At 53.3% G+C, this 26,765-nt stretch overlaps 2 protein-coding genes across 16 annotated transcripts in view; both read right to left on the bottom strand.

Moving 5' to 3' along the window:
* The window catches only part of TUBGCP6 (tubulin gamma complex component 6), a 35,779-nt gene extending 19,212 nt beyond the window's left edge, over positions 1-16,567 (bottom strand). For 5 of the 6 annotated variants that reach the window (XR_011964296.1, XR_011964297.1, XR_011964298.1 and 2 more), the window contains exons 1-11: positions 15,705-16,567; positions 13,840-14,685; positions 12,512-12,675; positions 9,664-9,874; positions 6,836-7,009; positions 6,057-6,178; positions 4,980-5,058; positions 4,663-4,772; positions 2,578-2,669; positions 1,911-2,050; positions 994-1,143 (exon numbers count right to left, since the gene is read on the bottom strand). Coding sequence is in view for 1 of the 6 variants with exons in the window: in XM_072596457.1 (XP_072452558.1) it covers positions 994-1,143; positions 1,911-2,050; positions 2,578-2,669; positions 4,663-4,772; positions 4,980-5,058; positions 6,057-6,178; positions 6,836-7,009; positions 9,664-9,874; positions 12,512-12,675; positions 13,840-14,592 (1,995 nt within the window). In the remaining 5 variants the exon portion in view is untranslated. Of the gene's footprint in view, positions 1-993; positions 1,144-1,910; positions 2,051-2,577; positions 2,670-4,662; positions 4,773-4,979; positions 5,059-6,056; positions 6,179-6,835; positions 7,010-9,663; positions 9,875-12,511; positions 12,676-13,839; positions 14,686-14,801; positions 15,673-15,704 lie in introns of those variants that run through there. The other variant, XM_072596457.1, reaches the window with a different exon arrangement.
* Positions 16,568-16,984: 417 nt separating this feature from the next.
* The window catches only part of HDAC10 (histone deacetylase 10), a 12,353-nt gene continuing 2,572 nt past the window's right edge, over positions 16,985-26,765 (bottom strand). For 5 of the 10 annotated variants that reach the window (XM_072596464.1, XM_072596465.1, XM_072596463.1 and 2 more), the window contains exons 4-21: positions 26,186-26,282; positions 25,896-25,993; positions 25,542-25,646; positions 25,036-25,104; positions 24,747-24,873; positions 23,898-23,963; positions 23,469-23,528; positions 23,162-23,251; positions 22,484-22,590; positions 22,325-22,392; positions 21,735-21,987; positions 21,342-21,426; positions 20,763-20,848; positions 20,279-20,335; positions 19,849-19,933; positions 17,866-18,051; positions 17,331-17,493; positions 16,985-17,180 (exon numbers count right to left, since the gene is read on the bottom strand). In XM_072596464.1, coding sequence (XP_072452565.1) covers positions 17,155-17,180; positions 17,331-17,493; positions 17,866-18,051; positions 19,849-19,933; positions 20,279-20,335; positions 20,763-20,848; positions 21,342-21,426; positions 21,735-21,987; positions 22,325-22,392; positions 22,484-22,590; positions 23,162-23,251; positions 23,469-23,528; positions 23,898-23,963; positions 24,747-24,873; positions 25,036-25,104; positions 25,542-25,646; positions 25,896-25,993; positions 26,186-26,282 — 1,828 coding nt within the window. In that variant the 3' untranslated portion in view covers positions 16,985-17,154. Of the gene's footprint in view, positions 17,241-17,330; positions 17,494-17,865; positions 18,052-19,848; positions 19,934-20,278; positions 20,336-20,762; positions 20,849-21,341; positions 21,427-21,734; positions 21,988-22,324; positions 22,393-22,483; positions 22,591-23,161; positions 23,252-23,468; positions 23,529-23,897; positions 23,964-24,746; positions 24,874-25,035; positions 25,105-25,541; positions 25,647-25,895; positions 25,994-26,185; positions 26,283-26,765 lie in introns of all 10 variants that reach the window. The other 5 variants (XM_072596467.1, XM_072596461.1, XM_072596460.1 and 2 more) reach the window with 3 other exon arrangements.

The raw sequence follows: 26,765 nt of genomic DNA, 5'->3' as shown, positions 1-26,765 counted from the left end.
TATTCAAATAACTGACTTAAATTTAGAAGACTTTATGGAATATCACTGGCCTGTAAAATACTTTATGCTCATTTTAAAATCTAGGTTCCTATCACACCTACAGGCCAGTCTGTAGAATTCCTGCCAGCAGCTCCATTTCACAGATAGACAAACTACCATGGCCACAGGCCCGCACGAGTTCCAAGAGTCCCAGGTCACAGCAATCCTCAAAGTGCCTGGGTCTCGAGCCAGGGCCACATGTGGTCCCTGGGGCTCAGGCCAGCAGGGCTAAGGTTCTGGAAGGGTCCTTCTGAGCCCCTGTCCCAACTGCTCAGCATCCCACTGGCAGAATGGCCCCAGTGCCACTGAGCTCAGCATGGGACCCTCCATGTGTCCCCCTCCCTAGCCCCTACCCTGTCCACAGCGCATCAAGTCCAACCAGAAAGGCAATGCCCTCCACTACTCTGTTAGACACGTCAGATCATCTCTGCTGAACCACAGGTCATCCTGCACAGCACCAAGGTCAAGACACTCCTCACATGTCCGTGGGAGGTAGGCAGGGCAAGCTTTCTCAAACCCAGCTGAAAGATGAGGAACCTGAGGCTTGGAGAAATTAATTGCCCCAAGATCAGAAGTGAAGTGATTTGAACCCAGGGCTTATGAGTTAGCCCAGCACCTCATTCCATGATTCATGATGGCCTTTGAAGCAAGGTTTCTCAAAGGGGAGAACACAGGTATTCCCTAGTCTCCCCTTACTCTGTGGATAAAGCTCAGGACAAGGTCTCTCCCTCCAGGAGGGCCCAGCGCAGCTGCCCAGGGAGAAGCTAAACCACATCTCCATCACATGCTGGAATCACCTGAGCCTGGACCTCAGCCAGCTCCCTCTGAAGCAGGCTGCTTGTCCTCTATGAACAAGGCTGGAGAGGGGGCTCCTGGGCTGGGGCTCTGAAGTCATCACAGCTCTTGTGTGAGGGAACAAGGACTGCCTCGCATGGCCCAGAACCTCGGGCTTACCTTCTCCTCCTTGCTCACAGCACTATGGCGGGCCAGCCTCTCCATGCGCCCTACATACACTGCGCAGTCCTTCTCAATCTCCTTCAGTTCCTCCAAGGAGAAGATGACGGAGATGCGGGGCACAGGGATGTTGGACCAACAGATATAATGCTGCATGAGGAGAGAGCACCATGACCTGGACCATCCCTAATGCCAGCACTCAGAAGGGTCCACTAGAGTCTGCAAGGTGTGAAGACACCAATCCCTCCAGAAACACAGCTGGGTGCTGCCAAAAGGGCAGAGAGCTCCACACTGATGGGCCCATAGGAAGGATGCACTGCTCCAAGCAGGAAAGGAGCTTTTCTAGGCTGGGTGAGGAGGGCCCCTGTAAGGCAGCAGCGAGGCCTGCCCAGCCTAGTCAAGTAGAGCCTTCCCTCCCACCTCACTGGCCCACCTCGGGGCACATCCTGTATCTCCCAGCCTTTCACATGCCTCACCTAACTCTCACACCAATGTGAGATAACAGCCTCCATTCTGCCCCCAGCAGTTGCTCTTTCATGCATCAGAAGGCTGTTTCCTGGTCTCTCCTTCACTACCTCTTCTGGCTAAATCATAATTCTTTAAGCTTCCCCTCATTTATCCTCCTTGGTGGTGGATTTTCATGGGCTGTTTCAGTTTTCTTCACCCCACTTAAAATGAGACCCAGAAATGGAACCTTTACAAGCAAAAGGAAGTTACTGGGGAAGACCACAGGGCTGGACAGCCAGGACAGATCCTCTGGCATCCAGCTCCCTAGGCCTTGGCCTTGTGACCAGAAGCAGGTGGCCACTCCTATACATTTGCCCATGCCAAGATCTGCCAGACAACCTGCCTGAGGGAAAGTATGACTGCTACCAGTCCCTCAAGGGTCTTCAGAGAGCCTGGCACCAGTGACTCACCCGGGGACAGCACAGTTTCAGCAGGTTGATGGTCTTCCCACAAACATAGACATCATTGGCAACATGCCTGAGGAAGACAGGTACACAGTCCTCCACTTCCTTGGAAATGAGCACGTAGCCATGCGTCCAGTAAAATTTATCTACAGGATGACATGGTCAAGTCACAAGAGCCTGACAACAACATGGCCCACGGACATCCCAGAAAGAAGCACTAGTGAAGGAGGTGCCCACCCACCTTCCCAGGAGCCATTCAAGAGCTGTACAGAACTCAGTCACAGGATCAAACAGAACTGGACCCCACCTCACAGTGGATGGCCTCAGCTTGAAGCCTCTCTCCAGCGGCAGCCACCCCATTCTGGGGCTAACTGTCTCGTTAGTAACCTTTGCTTTTATCATGTCCAATAGTTCAGCCCCATGGCCAAGAAAACAAACCTCTTCCCTGGGACCAATGCCCTTCAATTCTCAAAGATGGTTCCCTTCCCTCCCCAGTACTTCATCTTCATCTTCTGGTCTCCCTCCGAGGACATTCTGCAACCTGCCACAAGCCCCCCTAAATGAATCGTAGCACCCAGACCCAAATCTAGCTTAGGGATATACCACAACGCCCTCTCCCACATACATACTCACACACATTCACACATGCACACCCTCCTGCTAGCTCACATACCACGGCAGCTGAGATATTCTTCATTTACTTGGATCATGAACTCGCCATAGACATCGCGGAACACGCCACTGTACACCCAGTCATGGATAAACCTATGGAAAGCAGCTCTTAGGGACCTTCCAGGTAGATACTAAAGAGGCACCTGACCCTGAGACTAGGGCACAGGGGCAACCTCTGGCTTTTCCACTCAGGCACTGGCAGCAAGTTTCCCAGGACTCTAAACCCACTTCCTTGGTCAGGCTAGCAGGTCTGCAAGACAAACGTCCTCCCCATAGCCAGGGCTTCGCAGTCAACCAGAAACTGCTTCTTTTGGATGGGCATGGGGAAGGAGAGAGAATGTTCACAGGAACATCAAGGTTCTTTTGGTTCTTATTGCCAAGGACCTTCCATTTCATAGGCCTGGGTACCCTCCCTCCACCAGCAGGGACTTGAAACACTCTAAGGCTCAGCAAAGTCAGCCCCACGGGCAGTTTGACGCTGAGCTTCATGCCCTAGCCTCCCCAGCTCAGCCCTCAGACACAAGACATAGCATCATGAGGTCTGTGGCCAGATTCTTACTTTTGGGGCCCATAGGATCTTAGATCTAGAACCTTGCCCAAGATCACCCAGGCAGTGAGCATCAGAGGCAGGATTTGAACCCAGGTCTTTGGACTCCAGAGCCAGGGCTCCTTCCTCTGGGTCATCCTATCTCCAGAAGTGGAGTGCTTGCCCTGACCCAAGCATAACCTCTGAGAATCTGAAATTATTCCGTGCCATGACGAGGAGGAGGAATTGATAAATGGTCAAAGGATATGAACAAGTAGTTATCAGACAAAGAAATTAAAGCTATCTATGGTCATATAAAAATGCTACAAATCATTACTGATGAGAGAAATGCAAATGAAAACAACTGTGAGGTACCACCTCACACCTATCACACTGGCTAATATGACAAAAAAGGAAAATGACAGATGTGGTGAGGGATGTGGGAAAACTGGAATACTAACACACTGCTGGTGGAGTTGTGAACTGATCCAACCATTCTGGAGAACAATTTGGAACTCTGTCCAAAGGGCTACAAAAACGTGCATAGCTTTGACCCAGAAATACCATTGCTAGGTCTGTATGCCAAATAGATCATGAGAAAGGGAGAAGTACCCACATGTACAAAAATATTTATAGCAGCTCTCTTTGTGGTGGCCAAGAATTAGAAACTGAGAGGATGCCCATCAGCTGTGCTATAGGATTGTGATAGAATACTATCTATCATGTGTGAGAAATGACAAGCTGGAGAGTTTCAGAAAAACCTGAACTGAACTGAAGCAAAGTGCAGTGAGCAGAACCAGGAGAACATTGTACATCTGCTATTGGTGCAGTCATTATAGTCATGTCTGACTCTTCGTGGCCCCATTTTGGGCTTTCTTGGCAAATATTCTGGAATGCTTTGCCATTTCCTTCTCCAGCTCATTTTACAGACGAGGAAACTGAGGCAAGCAGGGTTTGGTGACTTGCACAGGGTCACACAGTTAATTAAGTGTCTGAGGCTGGATGTGAACTCAGGTCTTCCTGACTCCAGGCCCTGCCACCCAGCTGCCCCACTGTACAAGAAAACAGCAATATTGTACAATAATCAACTGAATGACTTAGCTCTTCTCACCACTACGATGATCCAAGACAATCCCAAAGGACTCTTGATGCAAATGCTACCTGCCTCCGAGAAAGAACTGAGGGAATCTGAACACAGATCCAAGCAGACTTTTTTACTTTATTTTTCTTCACTTTTTTTTATAACATGCCTAATATGGAAATACATCTTGCCTGACTTCACATGTAAAATGGGATCATGGTGTTTGCATTCTCAGTGGGTGGGAGGAAATTCAGAACTCTAAATTTAAAAAAATAAATTTGTTTTTAAAAAATGAAGAGGAGAGGAAGGGGAAGAGGAAGGAGGAAAGGGCAGGGAGGGGACCTGCCTTTTCTCATGCCCCATGGCTATCGTGAACTCAGAGAGGCTTTAACTGCTGGACCCCATTCTCTCCTGTATCACCATCTCAGTTTTCCTCCTCAGAAGCTGCCGCTCCTGGGCGGCTTCTCCCCGGGGCTCACCTAGTGTATGGCTCACAGCTGGCCTTCAACAGTGACAGCAGGACAGGATAATGTTCATTGCTGCAGTTATCCAGGGCCTCTTGGTACAGGTAGGACAGCAGCTTCACTCCCTGAAGAGGGAACCACACATTGCTTGACTCCAGGGAGGATGTCTGAGAGTGGGCTGCCAGAGAAGCAAGCAAGGCTGGCAGCTGGTGGGCATCAGGCAGCAGGGGTTACAGACACCCTCCAGGGCCCCTCCAGCCTCCCCTTTCAACCACCAAACTGTACATGCATCCCAGGGGGCCGGGGCTTGAAAAATTCAGAAGAGTACTCACCGTTGGGAAACAGGACTTGGCTCCTCCCTCACTGAGCCCAGGAACAGCAGTGCCCACACCACAGAGCTCAGCCAGATACCTAAGGGAGAGAGCTCACGTCAATCCCAGAGGGCTGACAGCATGGGGGAGCCAGGCAAGCTTGGCCTCCCACAGGCTCTGCACACGTCCTTGAGGAAGGACAGCAAAGAGCCATGGAGGGGAAGAAGCCGGGATCAGGGCATGGCACAGGGCGAAATGAACCTCTGAGCTCCCTCCCACCTCTAAAGCCTATGGTCTCAGCTGGACTTGGTAAGATCTGAGACCACCTATAAAATGAGGACCACCCACACTCGATGGTGTTGAAGGCCTGTGCCCCTGAGTAGCTAGACAGCCTTCAAATGCAGTGGGGAGACCTGGAGGAATAGGAGGAGAGGGGCGTACACACTCAACAGGCCAGTCAGTTGGGACGTTGACATTTTGGCTACACCAAACGCTCCTTGGTTCTTCAGAGCACCAGTCAGTCCCACAAAAGCTGGCCATTCTCCAGCCTCCCACAGGTCTCAACATGTCCTGCACAGCCCCCACACCCCTTGGTCTCAGAGCCCCTCTGGGGTAAATTCAGAGTGCAGGGGCAAAGGCTGAGTACCCAAGAGGTACTACATGGATTGGATAACTCAGGAATGTCTGGGTCACCAACTCAGGATTTGCTTACCACTAAGACTGCAAGCAAGGGGCCATAGTTCCAGTAAGTAACTTAAAACCAGAGACTGTCAGAACTGGCCAAGAACTCAGGAGAACAGATACCTCAGGTACAGAAAGGGTAGAAGCTGGCCCAAGGTCACCCTAGCCATCCTAGGCACAGCAGCTGTTTGCAAACACTCACAGTATCAGGACACAATTAAGGTTGACCTGGGCAAAGCGGATGAAGCAACCTAACCCTAGCAGGAGAGCAGGCCTGACCTGGAAACTATCCAAGGCTTTAGGGCATTGATGACAGGCTAGGAAGCCTCAATGTCCTCCCAGCTCATTCCTAGGCTGGTACCTGCAGGGGCAGAGACCTTCCCTCCACTTTCTGGTCCAACACAAGGGGAGCCCCACCTTAACTGGCGCCCCAGCTTCTTGAAAAGAAAGCTGATGGTCAGCAGGCTCAATGTGGGTGGCGTGGAGAGCACACAGGCTCGGTAATATTGCAAGTACTTCCGTAAGCCACTTGTAAAAGCCTGCGCAAAGAAAGAGATGTGAGTGTGGGAGGCTGCCCTGGGGACCCCATAACAGTTGCTGCTGGGGTCCAAGGAGCCCATGGGGCCTGAGGACATGGCCCACCACAGCACCTCTTCCTCTGCCACATGAGCTGGGAGGAGCCAATGGCTTCCTGTCCCCTCCCCGCCACCCCATCATGTCTCAGGTTGGGACGCCAGGGTTACAGCTTCTCACTGGGGTTCTCGTGAGCCTAGGGTTGCTGCCAGGGCCACCAGACTGCACTTGGCTCTTGTGCGCCTTCTGCCTCCCCCTCCCACTTGCTCATTCATCTCCCAGATACCCACCCTCAAGGAGCCAGCAGGAACTCCTCGTGACCCTTGAAGGAATAAAGCCCATGATGTCAAGGCTGAATCAGAAACACATTAAGAATGACTGTTCTACTGATACAATTATCACAGTGGGTAGAAAGGTGAGGGTTCGAGCCTCCACCCCAATGTCTGCTATCTGCCTGACCTGGGGGGGAGGGGGCACCCACCTCACAGTCTCAGGGCTTCACTGATAAAATGGGGCCCCCAGCACTCCCCCCTCCCTGGGGCCCTGCAGAGCCAGTACCCTCAGTGAGGACTTGTCACCTGCACTCAGCCTTCCTGGTATGAGATCACGCATAGCATACATACCTGGAACACGAGGCCCTTGCTGTAGGAGGAATCCAGAACTGGCTGCAGAGAGAAGCGGCTGAGGCGGGTATAGTGTGTGCCATACTCGGCCACTTCGGACAGAAGGCTGCTCATGTTCTGTGGAGATGTTCCCGACACGTAGACACCCTGCTTTACCTCAAACACTTGGCTGGCCTGGGCAGGTAGAGGGTGCATGCCTTTACACAGTCCCAGGGGAGGGGAAGCCACCCCACCACACTCCCTCAAATGTCTCAAGAAAATGCTCTTGAGAGCGTGGATCCAGAGCTGTAAGGGAACTCGACCCCTGCATTTTATAGAGGGGGAAACTGAGGCCCAGAGAGCTAAGAAGTGCCAGGCATAGGATGGGGGCCCAGGCCTTCCTGACTCTGACTTTATCCACTGCACCACTTGGCTGGCCTCCCCTCAAATAAAAGGACCTTCCTGAACACTCCCTGGCCTGACCCTAACCGACCCCTCAGGACAGCCCAGGGGACATTCTCAGACTGAAGGTCCAGGGAAAACACAAAGACAAACTAAACTCAGAATAAAAACCCTTCCAAAAGCAGAACATATGAAAAACAAGTCAAAAAACATTCTCAAAAAACACAGAACTTCAGGCAAGGAAAGGTGGCCTAGCCATACCATCAAAACTGCTTGGTACTGGCTAAGAAGTAGTGGCAGATCAGTGATATAGGTCAGGTACACAAGATACAGTCATCAATGACTACAGTAACCTACTGTTTGATAAACACAAAGACCCCAGCTTCTGGGATAAGAACTCACAGTTTAACAGAACCTGTGGAGAAATCTAGAAAACAGTATGGCAGAAACTAAGCCTAAACAAACATCTTACATCCTACACCAAAATGAAAACATGATTTAGATACAAAGACTGATTAGCAAATTAGGAGAGCAAGGAATAGTTTACCTGTCAGATCTATGGAGAACAGAAGAATTTATAACCAAACAAGACACAAAGAATATTATAAAATGCAAAATGGATGATTTTGATTACATTAAATTGAAAGTTTTTGCACAAAGTCAATGCAACCAAGATTAGAAGGGAAGCAGAAATCTGGGGGAAAAATTTTACAGCCAGTGTCTCTGATAAAGGGCTCATTTCTAAAATATAGAGAGAACTGAGTCAAATTTATAAGAATACAAGTCATTCTCCAGTTGATAAATGTTCAAAGGATATGAACTGGCAGTTTTCAGATGAAGAAATTAAAGCTGTCCGTAGCCATTTGAAAAAGTGCTCTAAATCACTATTGACTAGAAAAATCCAAATCAAAACAGCCCTGAGGTACCACCTCACACCTATCATATGGGTTAACATGACAAAAAAGGAAGATGATAAATGTTGGAGAAGATGTGGGAGAGCTGGAACACTAATTCATTGTTGGTGAAGACTCAACCATTCTGGAGAGTAATTTGGAACTATGCCAAAAGAGCTATAAAACTGTACATACCTTTGACCCAGTAATATCACGATTACATATGAAACCCAAAGAGACCATAAAAATGGGAAAAGGAACCACACGTACAAAAATATTTATAGCATCTCCTTTTGTGGTGGCAAAGAACTGGAAATCGAGGGAATGCCCATCAGTTGGGGAATGGCTGAACAAGTTGTGGTAAATGAATGTAATGGAATACTAGTGTGCTGTAAGAAATGATGAACAGGCTGACTACAGAAAAAGCTGGAACGATTTCTATGAACTGATGCTGAGTGAAGTGAGCGGAACCAGAACACTGTACACAGTAACAGCCACAGTATGTGATGGCTGACTTTGATGGACTTAGCCCTTCTCAGCAATGAAGGGACCTAAGATAACTCCAAAAGACTCAGGATGCAGAACGCTGTCCACACCCAGAGAAGGACTGTGGTGTCGGGACATGGATGGCAGTGGACCACATGCTCTTTTCTGTTTTGTTTTTCTTTCTCGTGACTGTATCAGACTGGGTGCCATTTTGGGGAAGGGCTTGTGGAACTGAATTCTGAAAACTAAAAATAAATTTTAAAAAATCAATACAGAATTTCAGACCCCCGTGGGCAAAGAGGGGCCTCAGAGGCCTCCCAGTTCAGCTTGCTCTTCACCAGGAATCCCACAGGAGATGGCTGCCAATGCTGACCCTAAATATCAGGCTTCTTCTCCAGCACAAGCCTCCTTACTCCCTTTAAGATAACTAACCTCAGACAGTACTGGCTCCTTCTTCTTTGTGGGGAAGAGACAAGGGAGGGGGCCGGGGAGAGGGTTGATAGTGTTGCCCTCTCTCACCCCCTGGAAAAGAAAAAGAAGGGCACTAGAGAACTTTTTAAATGCACAGAAAATGGAAGGAAACATGGACAAGCAGGACAATTCTGAAAGCACCAGGATGACTGCATTTTAAAAAGCAACCTCTATGGAGTCAAAATGGCTTGCATCATCACCTGGACAGAGGCACTACTTCCTCTAGGTGGAAACGCTTGTGGGATTTTTGGGACGCTCAAAGGAAAAAAAATTAAATGAAAAAAGGGCTTCTCTGTAGGCCTAGTTCAAGCACCCTCGTCATCTTGGCTGCCCTGCTCTGGGGAGGTCCTCTCCTATTTGCCTAAATGGATCCCCTATCCTGGACTGGATCTGGCTGTGGTTCCAGCTGCAGTCTGCACAAGAGAAGCTACTGGGCCACCCTGGACCTCAGACTGAGGCTGCAATCCTGAGAAAGGCCCAGAACTGCCCCATACACACAGGCCTCCTGACACCACAGAAAAGCCTCAGGCGATTATCCCTTCCCACTGCCCCCTACACCCACCCCACCAAGGGGAGCTGGGGTAGAGATCCTCTCACCTGACTTAGGGAAAAGGTGGCCGAGACAACCCCGATGAGGACATTCAGGACGTCCTTGACCAACTCCCTCTCCTTCATCAGGAACAGGGGGGGCAGCTGGAGCAGGCTGCTGTGCAGAAGCTGCAGTTCCCCTTCCCGGAGGCGGTAAAACATGTCAAAGGCTTCCCTCCCAGCCTCCGTGAGGTAAGGTTCCTCTTTATTCCCAGGTGGGCTATGTGGGAAACACACCGAGAAGGAAGGTGGCCTATGTGTCAGTCCAGGTCATCCAGTGACCACAAACTCTGAGAGAGCGACAGCAAGAGTCTGCTGGGACTACAGAGTTCTGGGACCAAAGCAGGAGAGCCAAAACCCCCCCAGAGACAGTCCTGTCTCACTGGCCAGGAGGATCCTATTTCATTTTCTTTGCAGGAAAGGCGCCTTTCATGGGGAGACAGAGAACCACAAAAACTCAAAGCTGGCTCAAGCCGCCTGAGCAAGCAGCTAGTCCCACTCTTTCATGAAGAGGTAAGGAAACTGAGTGTGTGGCAGGCAAAGTTAGAAAGTGGGAGATTAATGACTGGCAGCTAGGCCTTCTCCCTCCAAGGCTTTGTTTCAAGGCCTCTTCTCATCCTGATTCCCTTTCTGCATGTGGTCAGTCTATATGGCCCTAAAAGCTAAACTGAGCCCAGTGCTCCTGAGGCCTCACAGCCTGCCACTTGCTTTGCCTGGGGGTCCAGAAGACAGGTCATAATACTGTCAAAAACTGTCATGAGACATTTTAAACACAAATGCATTTCTTTATCTAGGGGTAGGCAGAAGACAATTTACAAAGAGCATCACATCCATTCAAATCCAAATGTGCTGGCCACTAAGGCAGGAGCTGTTCTTTCTGAAGGCCTGGACAGTCACTTAACCCCATTTGCCTCAGTTTCCTTATCTGTAAAATGAGCTGGAGGAGGAAATGGCAAAGTACTCCAATATGTCTGCCAAGAAAACCCCAAAAGGGGTCACAGAGAGTCGGACATGACTGGACAAATTAAAGTGAACTGTGTTTAGTGTAGAGAACATGCAGAGACACAGCCACGACAGAGCATGGAGACCTTTAGGGATGTGGCCTGAAGTTGCACTCTGCTAATTACTGACTTGCTTTGCTGACTCAGCAAGGAAAGGAAGAAATGAGAAGAACTGCTTGTTAAATTAACAAGGTTAACTGTAAAATTCCCACATTTAGGTTCAAAAAACCAAGTGTACAAGTATAAGAGATGAGGAGACTGGAGTTAGTGACAGCCAACATGCCAAAGTCCCATGAGCTCAAGAGGATCTGAACTGGTGCCCTGTCTGCCAGGAACCAGAAGCAATCTCCAGCTGTGGCCCTCAGCCTGGCACCAGGCAGGGCTCCTCAGGGCACTGGATAAGGACAGATCCAATGACCACACACAGAAAGGAGATCAGGATGAGAAGAGGCCTTGAGACAAAGCCAGGGCGCTGGAGACGTATGGCCCGGAAAAGAGTGGCTTCATCAGGAGAAAGGCCACGGGTACTCCTCCGAGGTCTGAGAGACATCATGTAAGACAGCAGCCATGAGCCACATCACTGAGCCACTCTAACATTTACAGAAACAACAGCCCCATGAGGTACACAGGACAAGTATCACTGTACCCAGTTTACAGAGGAGGGAGCAGAGGCCCAGGGCCACAAGCCATTACTGAGGGTCAGATCTGGGATTCCGAGATGGGCCTAGCCTGACTTGTGGTCAGGTCCCCCTGCTTGTGGAGAAAAGCTCCAGCGGCTGAACCGAGCCCAGTAACAAGTCAGTAAAGGGCAGCGAGAGGCGGACTCAGCTCACTATAAGGAATTGATTTCAGACACAAACAGGGCAATTTTGTTACTACTGAGCTCAATGTAACAAACCTTGATACAAAGAAACAACATACCAGAAGTTTACAGTTTCACAGACAATCAGAATCTCTGTGCTTGAGCCCTTCATGTTTGGTGATGATCGAGTTCATGATAAGAAATGGGATTAAGATGCAAAAATTTTAAATTAAAGAAACAATTTCAATTCCTTGGGCACTTGCTCTGGGCAAGGGACCACACCAGGTGCTAGTGGGGACATAAGGAGGGGAAAGTCCCCAGCCAGAAAGACTTTACACAATCAAGGTTTTAAAAGCTGTAGTCAACGTATGTCACCCACCCCACAGAAGCAGAAGCTGATCAAGGAAGGAGCTGGGCCTGCAGAGGAGGAAGGTGCCCTACTGGACCTCTGGGATCCTGCTCATCAGCCGGAATGACCACAGAAAAGCAGATAAGGGGCCTTGATGGGATGCCACTTGAGTCCTATCCAGATGGGGACATGTCTAGCCCCTGCTCTAGGCTCTAAATTAGAAGCCCACATGACTTTGAATCCTACCTCTGATACTTGCCAGCTGCATGACCATGGGTAGGTCCCCATCGCCCTCAGACTCTGTTATTTCATCTGTAAAATGGGGTTAACAAGCCTCGGTCTCCCCAGTTTCACTGCCACTACAGAGATCAGGGTGAAGAGCCCAAATCTGATCTTGGTCTACTTGGACACCTCCTCCAGGTAACCCTTAGAACACAAAAATAAGCAGCTCCGCCAACAGCTGAATGGCCTCATGTGGGAGAATTCCTTTTCAGAGCAAACTCCCAGCTCCAGGCCATTTCCATCTCAAGCTTTGTGGCAGCAGACACAGAAGGGGTCGACCCGACCCACAAGAGGTCAGAGCCCAACTTCATTCAAGGATAGCAAAGGAGTCTCCTTCCTCCTCTGCCCAGACTGAACCCTGCTCCCTTCCCCAGGCCTCCCCCATACCAGCACAACGACCACATGCAGACGCATCCCACCTACCAGCCAATTCTCTCCCAACATCTGCGTTTGCTGGGCTCGTAGGTGAGCACAGCATCCCAGAGGTCAATGTCCGGGGTCATACTGGGTTCCGACTGGGAGTCAGGTGTCAGATTCGATGCTGACTGGAACCCTTCATCTTCCGACTGGTCGATGCTCTGAGGAACCTGCAGGTCACCAAAGGAAAGAAATCACTGTCAGGCCTTTTCCATTCTCGGGCCACCTTCAGTCTGGCTGGAATGACAGGGGTGCCACGGAGCACTTAGAGCCACAGAGGACTCTTTTTCTATTTTCTCAAGGATTTCACAAACCAAAAACAGGCAAAGTGGGGCTGGCTCTCAGCAAAGGTCAGGGATAATCCTGATTTCATTCAAAGAAAATAGGCACTCATGCCCTCCCCCTAAAAGCATCATTCCTCCTTAGGAGTTAAAGGCATTAGACTAAGTCCTCTGTCCTCATTTCTATTTCATAAATTGTATCCTATCAGCTTCAGAAAGCCTTAGAATGAAAAATGACTTATGAATCCCATGCCGACAATCACAATTTGTGACCACTTGGTGGAGGACCAGAGGAATATGCAAAGGGCTGAGCAAGATGGCCTGAGTTCAAATCCAACCTCATACCTTTACCTTAGGCAAGCCACTTAACCCCAACTACCTTAAAAAAAAAAAAAAAAAAAGAGGAATTCTCCCAAGTCAGACAGCAGGCTGGTACCACTAAGAGGCTGCCAGGACATGGACACAAAGGTCAGAGAATGCTAAGCTCATCATTCAAACTGCTGTGTTCCCCATATCCAACTCAGAACTTGGTGAACGCTCCTTGAGAGCAGAGGACTGACTCGGCTTGCTCTCTGCAGTCCTAGCCCTTCCCACCCTGCCTGGCACATAGTGAGCACTTAATGAATCTTTTTCAGGGAGAGTACCTGGGGCTCCACCTTCTCCACCTCCCTTAATCCCTTTGTTAAGTATTCCCTATTCACCCTCTATATAATATGTTCTGTGTCTATCTGTTTGCTTGCCATCTCCCCCACTGGAGTGTAAGCTCCTGGAGGGCAGGCACTATCTTTTTTACATCCTCATTTAGCACAGTGCCTGGCACACAGTAGGTGATTAAGAAATGTTTAATGACTGATAAAGAAGTCCTGGGGGGTGAAGAAACTCCCTCTACCAAAGCAGGATGGCACCTCTTCTGCCAGAGCTCTGAAAAGTGGATTGTGTGAGGACTCAGGGTCACAAAGCACCCTGGTCTTGAAACTGGGGCATCAGCGCAAAAATACCACCGAGTTCAGCTGAGAAGTCTTGGGGCCCACAAACCCCGCTGAGCTCCCATACTTGGATGGCGAGGCCTGACAGGTCAGCGCTGTCCGGAACGGGTGGCAGGTCCAGCTTGACGTCCATGTCATAGGTGCGGCTGTGCACCAGGGCCCCAAAGAGCGAGCCGTGGGTCTCTCTCTCAAACCTGTCCACACCAGGGTAGTTCTGGGCAAACAGCCCGATAGAGGGCAGGCCGGTGCCTGGCGCAGCCTCCATCACCTGCAGTGTCTTCTGAATCATGTCCCGGCACTGTTGCTCTTCGCTCGCGATCAGGAAGCGTGCATCAGCCTCAAACATGCTCACATCATAGTAATCATAGCCCTGATGCCGGACATTCCTACCCACATGCTTGTTGTTCAGGAAATAGTCTCTCTTTGGAGGAAGAAGCAGCGGTGGGCCGCTCCCTGCCAGGTGTACCAAGAGGTCCAGCACGGCCCTGACATCAGCCAGCGGCAGGCCAAGGGCAGGGGCCACCTCCAAGCCCTCCACCAGCTCCTCCAGCCTGTCAGCATCACGACCCAGGCCCCCAACCCGCAAGTTGAAGGACAACATGAGGATTTTGTTCTTCACGGGAATCTGGGACCCGGCTGATGGAGGCTTGTGGCCCTCATCCTGAAAGAGGTCCACAAAAAGAGAATCATAGACCACCCTTTTCAGGCTCTGCTTGGCCTTCCGCATGCTGGCACCATGCCTGCCAGGGTGGGCCTTCCAAGGCACATGCCCCAGGTGGGCCTCACACAGTTCACTGAACAGCTGGGTGATGCTGGCCATCTCCACAGGCAGTAAGTGGGTGAAGCACTCTCAGGGGTGGAGTGAGTCCCAGTTGAGAGAAGACCGCCATCAACTCTATGCTCTACAGAGCATCTGAAAGATACCCAGAGAGATGACAATTACTCAGCATTATGTCCCAGATCCCACAAGCACTGGATAGCTCAGGGGCACAAATGCTGGGTCATACTCTAGGATGAGGAGGAACATACTAAAAGTGGGTCCAGAGGGTCCTCAGTTCAGCCAATATGCTTTTCCAGCTGGCATCTGCTGGCCTTTTAAACATCTGTTTAGTCACCTCAGAGAAGAGAGGGCAGGGGCCAGGGTGAGGAGACTCCAGTGTGGGAGACAAAGTCACTTTGCTTATTTCGGAGGGGGAAGAAGGGAAGGAGGTGGGGAGAGAAGGGGGGAAGAAAGGAGAAAGGATGCAGAAGGGCCTGCCTTCCGTGAACTGGAATCGAAGGCCCGCTACACTGAGTGGCAAAGGAGGAATAACTAAAATAGAAGGAGAGGAGAGAGGGGAGAGGTGGAGGGAGAACACCCCACCAGGGAGAGCAGATGGGAGATGCAGTGGGAAGCCCCGCCCCTCCTCCTGCCTTCCCTCCGTCGGCCCACCGCCTCTTTAGGGCCCTGTTAGAGGCTTTTCCCACATCCTCCGTTTTCCCGGCGCTGCTTCCGGTGGGGAAGACTACGGGGTCACAGACGGAGGTCCTCAGAGGCCGTCTCATTCATGACCCAGATTCTTCAGAAAAGGAAACTGAGGCTCGGGAGACAGAGCGACGGGCCCAGGCCCCTGCCCCCAAAGGCTACGTTGCCCTGGGGGGGGGGGCCTCCCAGAGCGGGGGTCCGGACCGCGAGGGTCAGGTCGCGGGTGGGACGCGCCCCCGAGGGGAAGCAGCAGAAGGGGAGGAAGGGAGGCGGAGCCTGGGCAGTGAACGAATGAATGACCGAGGGGGAGGGGTAGTCCGCTCGCGTGGGCGGAGTCTCTGAGCAGGGCTGGGGGAGAGGCCGCTGCTAGGGGCCTGAAAGATGGGGAGGGGTCGCGATCTGCGGATCTCCGAGGACGCGGCAGCCCGGCTCCCGCCCCATAATCCCTGGCTGAAAAGCGCACTCACCTCGGCCGACGTGATGGAACAGCTCCCAACGAGGGCGCGGACTGATGACGCAAGACGCTGGAAACGTCAGCACGCCAGTGACGTTCGGCGGGATCCCGCCACGGGCGCTCGAAGGAACCATGTGACTCACTGAATGAAGCCTGCGTCGGGTCCCGGAGCACGTCACCGAGGGGGCCCTACAACTGGATTGGGCCTGCGCGGGAGGCCCAATCACGTGATCCCGGAGTCCAATCGCTGTGTTAGGCCCGTGCTTAACACCGGCCTACGGGACGCAGCGGCCCCACCCCTCCTTTAAACTTGAGCTGCTTACCGTGGTGCCGGCTGCGAACCCTATGGCCGCGGCCGAAGGCCTGCGGTAAAGGACATTTTAAAGTAAAAGTGGACGCAGCTGTCCGCGCCCAGGAGTCGCCCCAGCCACCCATGCTCCCGAAGGCAGAGCCCTGTTCATCCGGGCACCAGCGCTCATGGAAAGCACTGTGCTCTCCTGCCGCCAGCCTTGTCCTCACGTGGGTTCTTCTGCCCGCAGCACCGTTCGTCGTCCCTGCCCCTTTTTCCAGGAAGTCTTACTAGATTCTGGGGGAGCAGACTCTGCAGAGCTCACTATTTTCCGGTACTACTCCCCTCTGTCAGGTCCAAGAGAACGGGCAGCCCGAGCCTCCCGCTGGAAATAAAACTAAAAGCACCCACTAGGCACTTTATAAAGGGGGGGAAAACACGCCCAGGACCAGGAGACCTGGAGAGCCAGTAGGAGATAAGCAAGGAACCGCACAGTAGGCACTTTCGGTCTGTCACAGGGCACACAGTGGGGGCTTGGTTTGCTTCCTGTTGAGCTCCCAGGCCGGGCCCCTGAGGTTCAGGGGCAGAGGTCATTTTTTCATGTTTTAACTGTCCCAAGGATGAGTGGGGGGTCAGCTCCAACTAAACGTGGGCTTGGAGTTCAATTCCAGCCCCGGACTAGCTGGGTGACCCTGGGCAAGTCGCCGAGTCTCTCCCTGCCTCGACTTCCCCAGCTGTGAAATAGGGGTAAGAGCAGCAGCTCCCTTCCAAGGCTGTTCGGAGGATCCAATGGCACCAGTTGTGCTGGGCCTCAGATGCTCTTCCTCCTCCCTGGCTTCCTGCAAGCGCCAGCTCAGGCCCCAGCTGCTCTGCTAAGAATCCTCATCTACCCACAGCTGCCCTGTCAGAGGGTGAGCTCCCTGAGGGCAAGGACTGTCTCTGCTGCTTTTTGTATTCCCAGCCAGTGCCTGGCATACAGTAGGCGCTTAATCCAATGCACGTGCTGCTTTCACTGTTGTATTTATTAAAGCCCAAGACAGTTGAGAGCTGGGAGGGGGGAGAGTCCGGTTCCTCCATCATACAGAGGAGATAAAGGGCCTAGAGCCAGGGGAGTGACTTGTCCAAGGGGTGGGTAGTGGTGGAGGCAGCTGCTCCTGCTGTCAGCTGTGATGCATTAGCCTGGAGATGGCCCAGGGTTCCCTGGTATGAGAGATCAACTGCCTCAAGGATGGAGCAGGTGCAGGCAGGGACCTCAGGTCACTGAGGCAAGCACAGAGCAAATGAAGGTCAGAGCAGACCAGGTCCCCCTGTCCCCAGGCCCTGCTGCCCTCTCCTTCCCACCACACTCACCGGATACTTGCAGCATGGGCCAGTACAGCTGCCGCTGCCGACAGAGGTGAGTGATGGCCGAGGCTTGCTTTGGGGAGGCCGAGAAGAAGGGACCCAGGGTGCTGGAGAGAGCCCGGCCCGCCAAGGCCCAGGCCAGAGCCTCCACCAGTGGGAGCTCAGCATCCTGGGGTCAGAGACAAGACAGCTAACATGGGCCCCCCAGCCCCACAGCTCTGGGTTCCACAGGGTCAAGGGAGTGAGTTCTCAGGGTCCCCACCCCCAGGGGCCAGGGCATCTTCAGGAGATGGGGAAGTGCAGAGATAGATTGAGGCTTGATTCCAATGCCTGGAGCTATCCCCAAAGGAGAAGTCCTGCCTGGAGAGGTAGTGAGCTCCCCTTCCCTAGAAGCCTGGATGACCACTTGTCAGGGATATGGCAGAGGGGATTCTGGTATGGGGACAAGTTGGAGTGGCTGCCCCCTAGGGCTCCTCCAACTTAGGGGGTCTGATTAGGAGGCTGGTCCCTGGGGATGCAGAAGACAAGGGATCTCACCCACCTGCAGCAGCAGTAGCATTCGGCCCTCCACTGGCCCCTGGAGTAGCCTGGTGAGCAGCTCCATGTCCAGGCTGCGGAGGCCACATCCTGGCCCCGGGACCACAAGCACCAGCTCTGGCTGGAAACTGTAGGCCACGGGTAAGATGAGGCTGGTGAGGGCCAAGAGGAAGGTCCCGGGTTCTGTGGCCTGAGACGAGAGGGGATGAGGAGGGAGCAGAAAGAAGCCTCAGCCCAGGTCTCTTTCTCTCCAGCTCCTGGGCTTGAACAGAGCTGGGCACCCAAGGGGGAGGATGGGGAGAGACCAGAGATCGTGCAGGCTGTGGGGCAGAATGAGGAGCCACCAGGTCTCACCACTGACTTGGAGTCCCCATCCCTCTTCTCTGCCCCACACCTATCTCTGTGCTCACAGAGAGCTTGAGGAAGGCAGCCACCTGCCTGATGTTTCCTGGGGCACTGCCCTGTCCACTTCTTTCTGTATCCTCTCTCTCTCTGTATCTCTCTCTCTATCTCTATCTCCCTGTCTCTCTTTTCTCTCTCTCCCCGCAATCCTGCTTCCTCCCTAACTCCCAGATACTAATGATCTCTTAATGGACAAACCTAATGGCTTTTTCCCCAACCCTCATCTTTCCTGACCTCTCTGTAGCCTTTGGCAGGCAAGATGGCTCAGTGGATAGAGCACTGGACCCAGAGTCAGGAAGACCTGAGTTTAAATATGGCCTCAAATGCTTACTAGCTGTGTAACCCTGGGTAAGTCAACTAATCTGTCTGCCTCAGTTTTCTGAACTGTAAAATGGGGATCATAAAAGCACCTATGTCAGCATTCTTAGGATCAAATGAGATGTTTGTAAAGCCCTTAGCACAGTGCCTGGCATGCAGTAGGCACTTAATAAATGCTTATTTCCTTCCTTTGACACTGTTGATGAGCTTTTCCTCCTTGGTACCCTCTTCTCTCCTGGTTCTCCTCCTTACTCTCTGCCCACCCCCCTTCTCTGTTTCTTTTGCTGGACCCTCCTCTGAATCACTCCCTCTAACCAGAGGTGTCCCCCAGGGCCCTCCTGTCTTCTCTCTCTAGACCACTTCATTGGATTTAAGTACCATCTCTACACTGACAATTCTCACATCTGCTTATCCATCCCTAACCTTTCCCTGACCTCCAGATCCATCCTCCAACTGCCTACTAGACATCTTGAACTGGACATCTAGTAGGCATCTTAAACTCACCATGTCCAAAGCAGGACTCATTCTCTTTCCTCCTAAACCCTCTCCTCTCCTACCTTCCTTGTTGCTATAGAGGGCACCATGCTCCTCCCATCCCGCAGGCTCCCATCCTTGGAGTCACCCTGAATTCCTCATCATCTGTCACCCCACCATGTCCAAGCTGTGGCCAAGGTCTGAAATTTCACTTCTTCTGAATTTCCCCAATATGCTCCCTTCTCTCCTCTGATATGACCCCCATCCTGGTGAAGACCCTCATCAGCTCACAGGACTACTGAAATAACTGCTGGGTGATCTGCCTGCCATGTCTCCCTCCTCTCTAGTCCAGCCTCCATTCAGCCACCAAAGGGATTTTCTTAAAGTGCAGGTATGACTGTGGCTTCCTATTACCTCCAAGAGCCAATACAAAATGCTCTGTTTGGCCTTTGGGACCCTTTGTCACCAGGTCCCTCTCCCCTTTCCCATTCCTTATACATGGGCCCCTCCCATTCTCCATGATGCTATGAGCCTGTTCTCCTGGCAGGTCCACGATTGGGTTGCAGGTGTTATCTCAGGCTGTTCCCATCCTTAGAATTCTCTGTCCTCTCCACTGTCCTCTTCACTAAGTCCCCACTAAAATCCCACCTTCTAGGGACAGACTCTCTTAGCCTCCCCTCATTCTGGCTCCTACCCCTGCTGTTCATGCCCACTTGATCCTGCCAGAGCTTGGCAGTACCGAGCTGTTTTCCTGGTGCCCAGGCTCCCCTCCAGGGACACAAGTGTCTCTCACCTCATGCCCACTCAGGCAGATGCAAGTCGGGGATGAGGCTGCCTCTAGCTGCTCCTTTCCTCCAATATTTAGAAAAAGAATGTGGCTGGGAGAAGGAGGAAGGGGGGAAAAGTGTCTGTTTTAATGAAACATGTTCTTTTTAACTCCTCCTATGGTGCCTCACTCCCACCATTTTAGGGGACTCTTGCTCCTAGGAGAGCACCAGAGCAGGAAACAGACCAAGGTAGCATGAGGCACATGTCCAAAGTTACACAGTCAGTAGGGACCACAGTCTGCCTGGATCCAGGCCCTCGGCTGCTGAGTCCAGGCTTGACCTCCCACATCAGGCAGTCTGAAAAACCTCAGGCTGAAGGGCCTGCAGAGACCATCCCAGCCAAACCCATCATGGTACAGAGCAAAGAGAAGCAGGCCCATTACAAACCATCCCTACCCATTGTCCCTTAAGTCCTCAGGAATGTCCAAATCTCCTATAGCCACACACAGCAGCCTGCAGAACAGAGAGCAGATACCCCAATATGATTAGGATGTGAATATAACCCTCAATCTGGGGGGCAGAGGATGAACTGCCCCAGATCCCACCCTCAGAGGGGCCCCAGTGTGGGGGACAGAGGAGGAGCAGTCCCAGGCCCTGCCCTCAAGGGGCCCCCAGTCTGGGGGGAGATGACATTCACCCACAAGAGAAGAAAACTGGGTGGGAGTAGGGGTGGGAGTGGGGTGGCCCAGGGTCAGCCTATGGGACTCACACTCTGGGAGCTGGAGGAATCAAGTTAAGGATAGCAAGGGATCCCAGGGCCAGGCACTGGGATAAGTAAAGGGTGCCTGAAGGGGTGCAAGACAGAGGAGATGAGAAGTGCCCAGGTGACCTCCCAAGGGCGCTGACCTCCACCAGTGCCATGCCTCCTCTCTGGGCTCACCTCTGTGCCCCCCAGCTGAGGCCTTTGCGGATGGCTACAGCCATGGCTGCTGAAACTTCAGGGGCCACAGCGATCCCAGCCCTGACCTGAGGACAGATATCAGACCCCTCAAAACTTGGGGTCACCGAGCCCAACCCCTCCTGGGGGGTTGTGTGAGAATGACGCCCAGAGGGGGAAGGCATGGGTCAGGCCCAGAAGCAGAACCTGGGCCTGGCCAGGACTTCCAGAGGGCAAGTCCATGTGCCTGCTCCCAGCAGGGAAGGAGGCCAAGACAAATGAGTGACAGACTCTAGGAAAGATAGATCTGGATTTAAAGATGCCCAGATTGTCCTTAGGAGGCAATGCAGAACCCACCAGGCATCTGAGGAGACCCTCTGGTTTCCCACCCATGCCCTCCTCCCCAAACAGGGTGCCTCTCACAAGCTGGAGACCTTCACAAGTGTGAGCCACATCCTGAGAGACTCATTCCTGAACCGCAATTTGAGGTCAATTGTGCCATTTTACAGGGTAGGAAACTGAGGCCCCAAAAGGGGAAGTCCAGGGCCACAGAGCCCAGGCCCGCACATGCATACATAGTACCTGCCCAGCCAGGATCTTGTCCAGCAGAGCCAAGAGCTTCCCCAGGGCAGCAAGGGCCTGGTCCTGCATGAAGGCGGAGTCCAGCCTAACACAAACCCAGTGTGGGCATCACACCAGCCTCGTCCACATTGGCACACAAGACCCAACCACACAGCTACAAATGCACACTCCCATATGAGAGGCTGATACAGTGTCTTAGGCACATAAGCCATTTCCTGACCTGCTCTGACCTCCAGACCTGGCCCCTAGGCACTGAGGGTGCCCTAGGTCTGGGCCCACCTTTAAGGGTCTGAGCCCTTGTCCCACCATCTCAGAGCCTTCATCCCAAGGCTGCCCCACCTGGCCTGTGCATCCCCACTGGCCCAGAGTCTCGAGCTGTGGGCCTGGTCTCACCTGGACCACATCACTGCCTCCTCCTCGCTGAGACTCAGCCCCTGCTCTTGCAGGACAGCTGGGGGCAGGTGAAGGCTGGAAGCAGAGTCAGGGAGAGCCAGGCCAATGCCAGTGTGGGGGGAAGGTGGGGAGCAGCTGAGCAACTTGTCCAAGAGGGGCTCCCACCTATCTGCGGTCCCTGTGGACTGGGCCCCAAGTGAGGGGGGTCCTCCATCCCCACGCCACGTGCTGGGAGTCAATATTGGACCTGTGTCTGGAAGGACGGATTGAGGGGGAGAAAGGTCAGGGGTGGAAACTTCTTCCATCTGCCTATCCTGGTCTTTGGAAAAAGTCTGAGAAAAGCCCTCAGTGTTCCCTGGGGGCAAGTCAGCATCTGCCAAGTTCTATTTCCTACTCCTGCGTCAAGTGGCTGGCACCATGGCTCCCATTTTACAGATGGGCAAACTAAGCATAGGGAGTCCTGGCTCTGCCAGTGACTTGCTATGTCATCCTCTCCAATTCTGGGCATATCATCAGAACATTCCTGGGCACAAGGGGAGGAAAGGGCCAGGCCCCATGTGATGCAACCACCATGGACCCTTGGGTCTTACCTTCATGCCTGAGGCTTGCCCAGTGTGGGGCATGGGCTGCTCTCACATTCTGGATTGATTCCAGTGAGCTGCAATGGGGTCAGGGATTAGAGGGGAAGAGGAGGCCTTCAGGGAACCTCCCAGCTTGGGACAGTCCCCAAGTCCTTAGTTCAGGGTTACCTCAAACAAGGAGCTGGATCCCCGGAGAGAGCTGGCACAGGATCTCCCAGCAAAGTCTGCAGGGTCAGACATACACATTCAGCCAGAGACTGCAAGTGATAGCCGCCCTGCAGGAAGAGATGACCACTGGGCTCAGGGACAGGAAACCTGGTCCAGACCAGGCCCAGGGGCACCACAAGCAAATATGGTTGGTCTGTGGATCTAAGGGACTTAGGTACATGAATGGCCCCAGACCAGTCGGCTAAACCCCAGGTGCCTTGGGACATATCAGGGAAGACAGGCCAGGGTCTGAAGGTTCCCCCCCGACTCCTTGAGCCTAGCCCAGTCCAGTGCAGTCTAGCCTAGCCCAGCCCAGTCTAGCTCAGCCCAGTCTAGCTCAGCCCAGTCTAGCCCCACCTAGTCCAGTCCAGTCCAGGGTAGCCCAATCTAGTCTAGTCTAGCCCAGCAAAGCCCACTCCAGTCTAGCCCAGACCAGTCCAGTCCAGCCAAGCCCAGTCCAGCCTAGTCTAGCCCAACCCAGAGTTCAGTCCAGGGTAGCCCAGTCCAACCCAGCCCAGCCTAGTCTAGCCCAGCCCAGTCCACCTAACCCAGCCCAGTCCAGGTCAGTCATCCTGCCAGAGCACATGGACAAGCCGGATGGGATCTCTGGTGTCAGCCCCCTAACAGCCTTGGCCTTACCTCAAGTACAGCACAGAGCCGGCCCCGGGCCAGTGGCAGCAGCAAAAGAGTCAGGTGGGCGAAGCACTCGGGCGTGGCCTGCATTTGCCCCTGAAACCCAAGCCAGGCATGCAGGAAGGAGCCCTTACTCATGAGACCTCAGCCTGGCCATGGGCCTCTTCTCTGCCCTTTCATTCCCTGGTCTTCTTGCCCAACGATCCTGCCCATCTACAGGATGCCATCACATCCCTGACACACGGTCCTCCCATCCCATTCATCCCTCAGCCCAGCCTTGTTTCCTTTACCTCCTGTTGCCTACCCTGCTTACCTCAGGGTCCCCAATGCCAGAGTCAAATCCAGCTGACACCAGGACAAGCTCAGGGTCAAACTTCAGGACCACAGCACAGGGAGGCGAGAAAGAGGGAGGTGAGAAAGGAGGAGGCAATGGCATCTTGGCCTGGGTATGGGGGCATCGTTCCCCCTTCTCCCCTGCCTTGCCCCATTTCCTCAGTACTGCTCCAACATGGATGACTAATTCACACTCAAGTATGGAATCCTAACACATTTTTTCCCCAAAGGATCTTCCCTCTGATGCTTTAACTCAGAGAACAAAAGGAAGTTATGACCCTGGAAGTTCACAAGGCCCAAAAGGGGGGACCCCCCCAGTCAGAACCTGCCTGGGGGGCCCAAGCTCCTTGACCTCCAAGAGCCTTCTGGCCCTGGGCACATGCTACCTCCCTTCCCAAAGAAGGCTCACCTCTATGGCCAGGGGGAGCAGCACATGAAGGAAGACGGACACATAGTCAGCATTTCCCATCCCAACCTGCAGTGAGAGCAGATGGAGAGGAGTGGGCGGATAGGGGAGGGGAAAGATGAGGGGGCAGGGAGGGGGGACCAGGGGAGTAGGGGAGGGGATGGGGGGTACAGGGGAGGAGAGGAGTGAGCAGAGGAGGGACCTCAGAAGCCAAGGCACTGACCATCAGCCTCTTGGCCCTCCCCTCCCTTCAGATCCCTGGCAGAGAGGCCTGAACACCCACATGGCAGGGAGGAGATAGAAGGGAGAGGCCAGAAAGGGTCCAGGGAGCAGGGCCCATGGGCAGCCAGAGGCTCTTCCAGAATGCCGAGGGGGCTTCAAAGGCCCCAGGGCAGTGTTAGGGCCTCCATCTGTCTCCCCCCCACCCCGCAGCTCAGTAGGCCTGGGCCTAATGCCCCATCTTCCCTCTCAGCTTCCTTGAGGACAAAAGGCAAAGCTCACATCAGAAAAGGGAAAGGAAAAGGGGGGGAATCTAATTTCTACACCAATGGCTGCAGTAACAAAGTGCTTTCCCTACCCCAGATCCTCCTGTTCCCACTTTACAGATGAGGAAACAGGCTCAGAGAGGGCAAGACAGCCATCTTGGTACAGTACACAAAGCCCTCACCTTGAAGTGCTGGGACCTGAGTTTGAGAATCCTCACTCTGCCTGTACAACCTTGGGCAAGTGGCCTCACTTCTGTCTGCCCCTCGGTAAGATGAAGGGGTCACCAGCTGGCCAAGTCTCAATGCTGGGCCCAAGGGCCTAGAGCAAGGCAGGGGTCAGCCCCGGGCCCAGGCCTTAGCTCTCTACCTTGTTCCAGGGCACGTTGACAGTAAAGCCTCTGCCGGGGCCCTGACCCACCACATCGTAATCGGATTCCCGGAGTCGAGGCCAGAAGCTTTGGTGCTCATATCGATGCCAGGAGAAATAGAGGACACTGGAAAGGCAAGGGGACCCAATTCTGGACCTGCCCCCACTCCCACTTGGAGCCTTCCTGGGGCTCCCCCCATCCCTGGTGCTGGGACCATCTCCCCTCAAACTAGGGCCTCCCGGGTACACTTCCCTTAGCCTGGGGACTCCAGGACCCACATCTCCTGACCTGGGATCATTTTCAAAGATGCCCTGGGTCCCCTGCCCATGGTGAATATCCCAGTCAACAATGAGGACCCTGGAGAAAGACAGAGACAATGGCTGGGGCCAGTGGCTCCCCAAGCCAGTTTACTGTTGGGAGCCTCTGTGGCAGGGAGAGGACAGGGTGCTGGGAAAGGGAGGGGCCGGCAGCTGTGGATCTCCCATGCGACACAACCCAAACATACAATTTTGGAACCAGAATGATCTCTAAGAACAGACAAGCCCAGATGGCATTCAAAACTGCAGACTTCCCCCAAGCCAGGTAATGTTCCAGAGGGGTAGCACCTCTGTTGGGCCTCTCTGTGACCAGCCATGGGCAGATTTCCTAGGCAGGGAACCCTCCTTCAGCTTGGCCTGGCATTTCATGACCTGCTGAGGGATGGCTAGCCCACAAGATGGCTAGGGGAGAGACCCCCAGCCTTCCCCTCCTCTGCCAGCTCATGCAGAATCTGCCCAGGAAGACAGCCCCCTCACCTCTGCAGCCCATGTCTCCTCTTGGCATGTTCTGCAGCAATAGCCACATTGTTAAATACACAGAAGCCGTTGGCAGCATCCCGCTGGCTGTGGTGTCCGGGAGGCCTGGGGGATGGAAGGGAACATGTGGCCCATCATTTGGTCCTCACTTTTCAAAGCTGGGGGAGGGGGGATGTTCAGGGCACCACCTCAGGAGGCATCTAGTCCAAGCCAGGCATGACCTAGCCCAGCCTCAACACAGCCCTGACAGGAACTCCTGCAGCCTTGGGAGTCCCAGCAAGGAGGGGACAGAGGGGAGGAGAGAGGCTGGTCTGGCCCCAGGCTTTGAGGCGGCCTAGCTGATGGGGCTGTTACCTCACCAGCGCCATCCCGTTGCCTACGGCTCCAGTCAGTACCGCGTCCACCAGCTGCAAGGTGGCTCCCACGGCCATTCGCGCACAGGAGAACGTGCTCTGGAGGTAGAAGGAGGGGGATATCCTGGACAGGGGTGTGGGAGTATGGGCCTCCCCTTCCTCTGTGTGCATGTGTGTAAGTACATGTGTGTGCACACTGTGTGTTTATAAGTGGCTATGTGTGTGAGAAAGGGGGGTGTAGGGGCAGCAGGACGGGACCCTTCTCAGGTGGGATGGGGAACTGGCACAAACCGGGTGAAAGTAGACAGCGTCATACTGCTGGGCCAGGTTGTGGAGCTCTTCTTTGTTCATGGTCTGGGTGCCCTTCACCACAGCCACATACTCTGGGCTGCAGGGCAGAAGACAGACACAGAGGTCAAAGCCTGGCCCAGTATGGCTCAGTACTGTCTGGACTTGGATGAGGAGGAAGGCATTCCTTCTTCCAGCCTTAAAGGCAGTATCAAGGTTTCCCATCTCCTTTCCTTAGGCTGTATCCCTCCCCTTCCCTCAAATTGCATGGGACCAGGAAACTGGAGTTCTAAATATGATAGAACAATGTGTAAACTAAGAGTACACAGGCCCCACATGAGAATTCAAAGGTTGTCCTCTGGACAGCAGTTTAATTAGTTCATAAGCTCTGGGATGTCTCCCCTAACTACTCGGGGACAAATTTTAGTCTGGCCATAATTCTTGGCCCCTAAGGTCAAGGGGAATCCCCTGCCAAGCAGAGGGAAGGTACGATAGTAATTCTTCCTGCCTCCATACCTAGACTTTATCCAGCTGGCTCCTCTCCAAGCCACTATCTCCTTGGAGCCTCCACCACCCCCAGGAA

The sequence above is a fragment of the Notamacropus eugenii genome, chromosome 3, assembly GCF_028372415.1.
Source record: "Notamacropus eugenii isolate mMacEug1 chromosome 3, mMacEug1.pri_v2, whole genome shotgun sequence".
NCBI classification, from domain to species: Eukaryota; Metazoa; Chordata; class Mammalia; order Diprotodontia; family Macropodidae; genus Notamacropus; species Notamacropus eugenii.
This window is presented reverse-complemented; position numbering and strand designations above follow the sequence as displayed.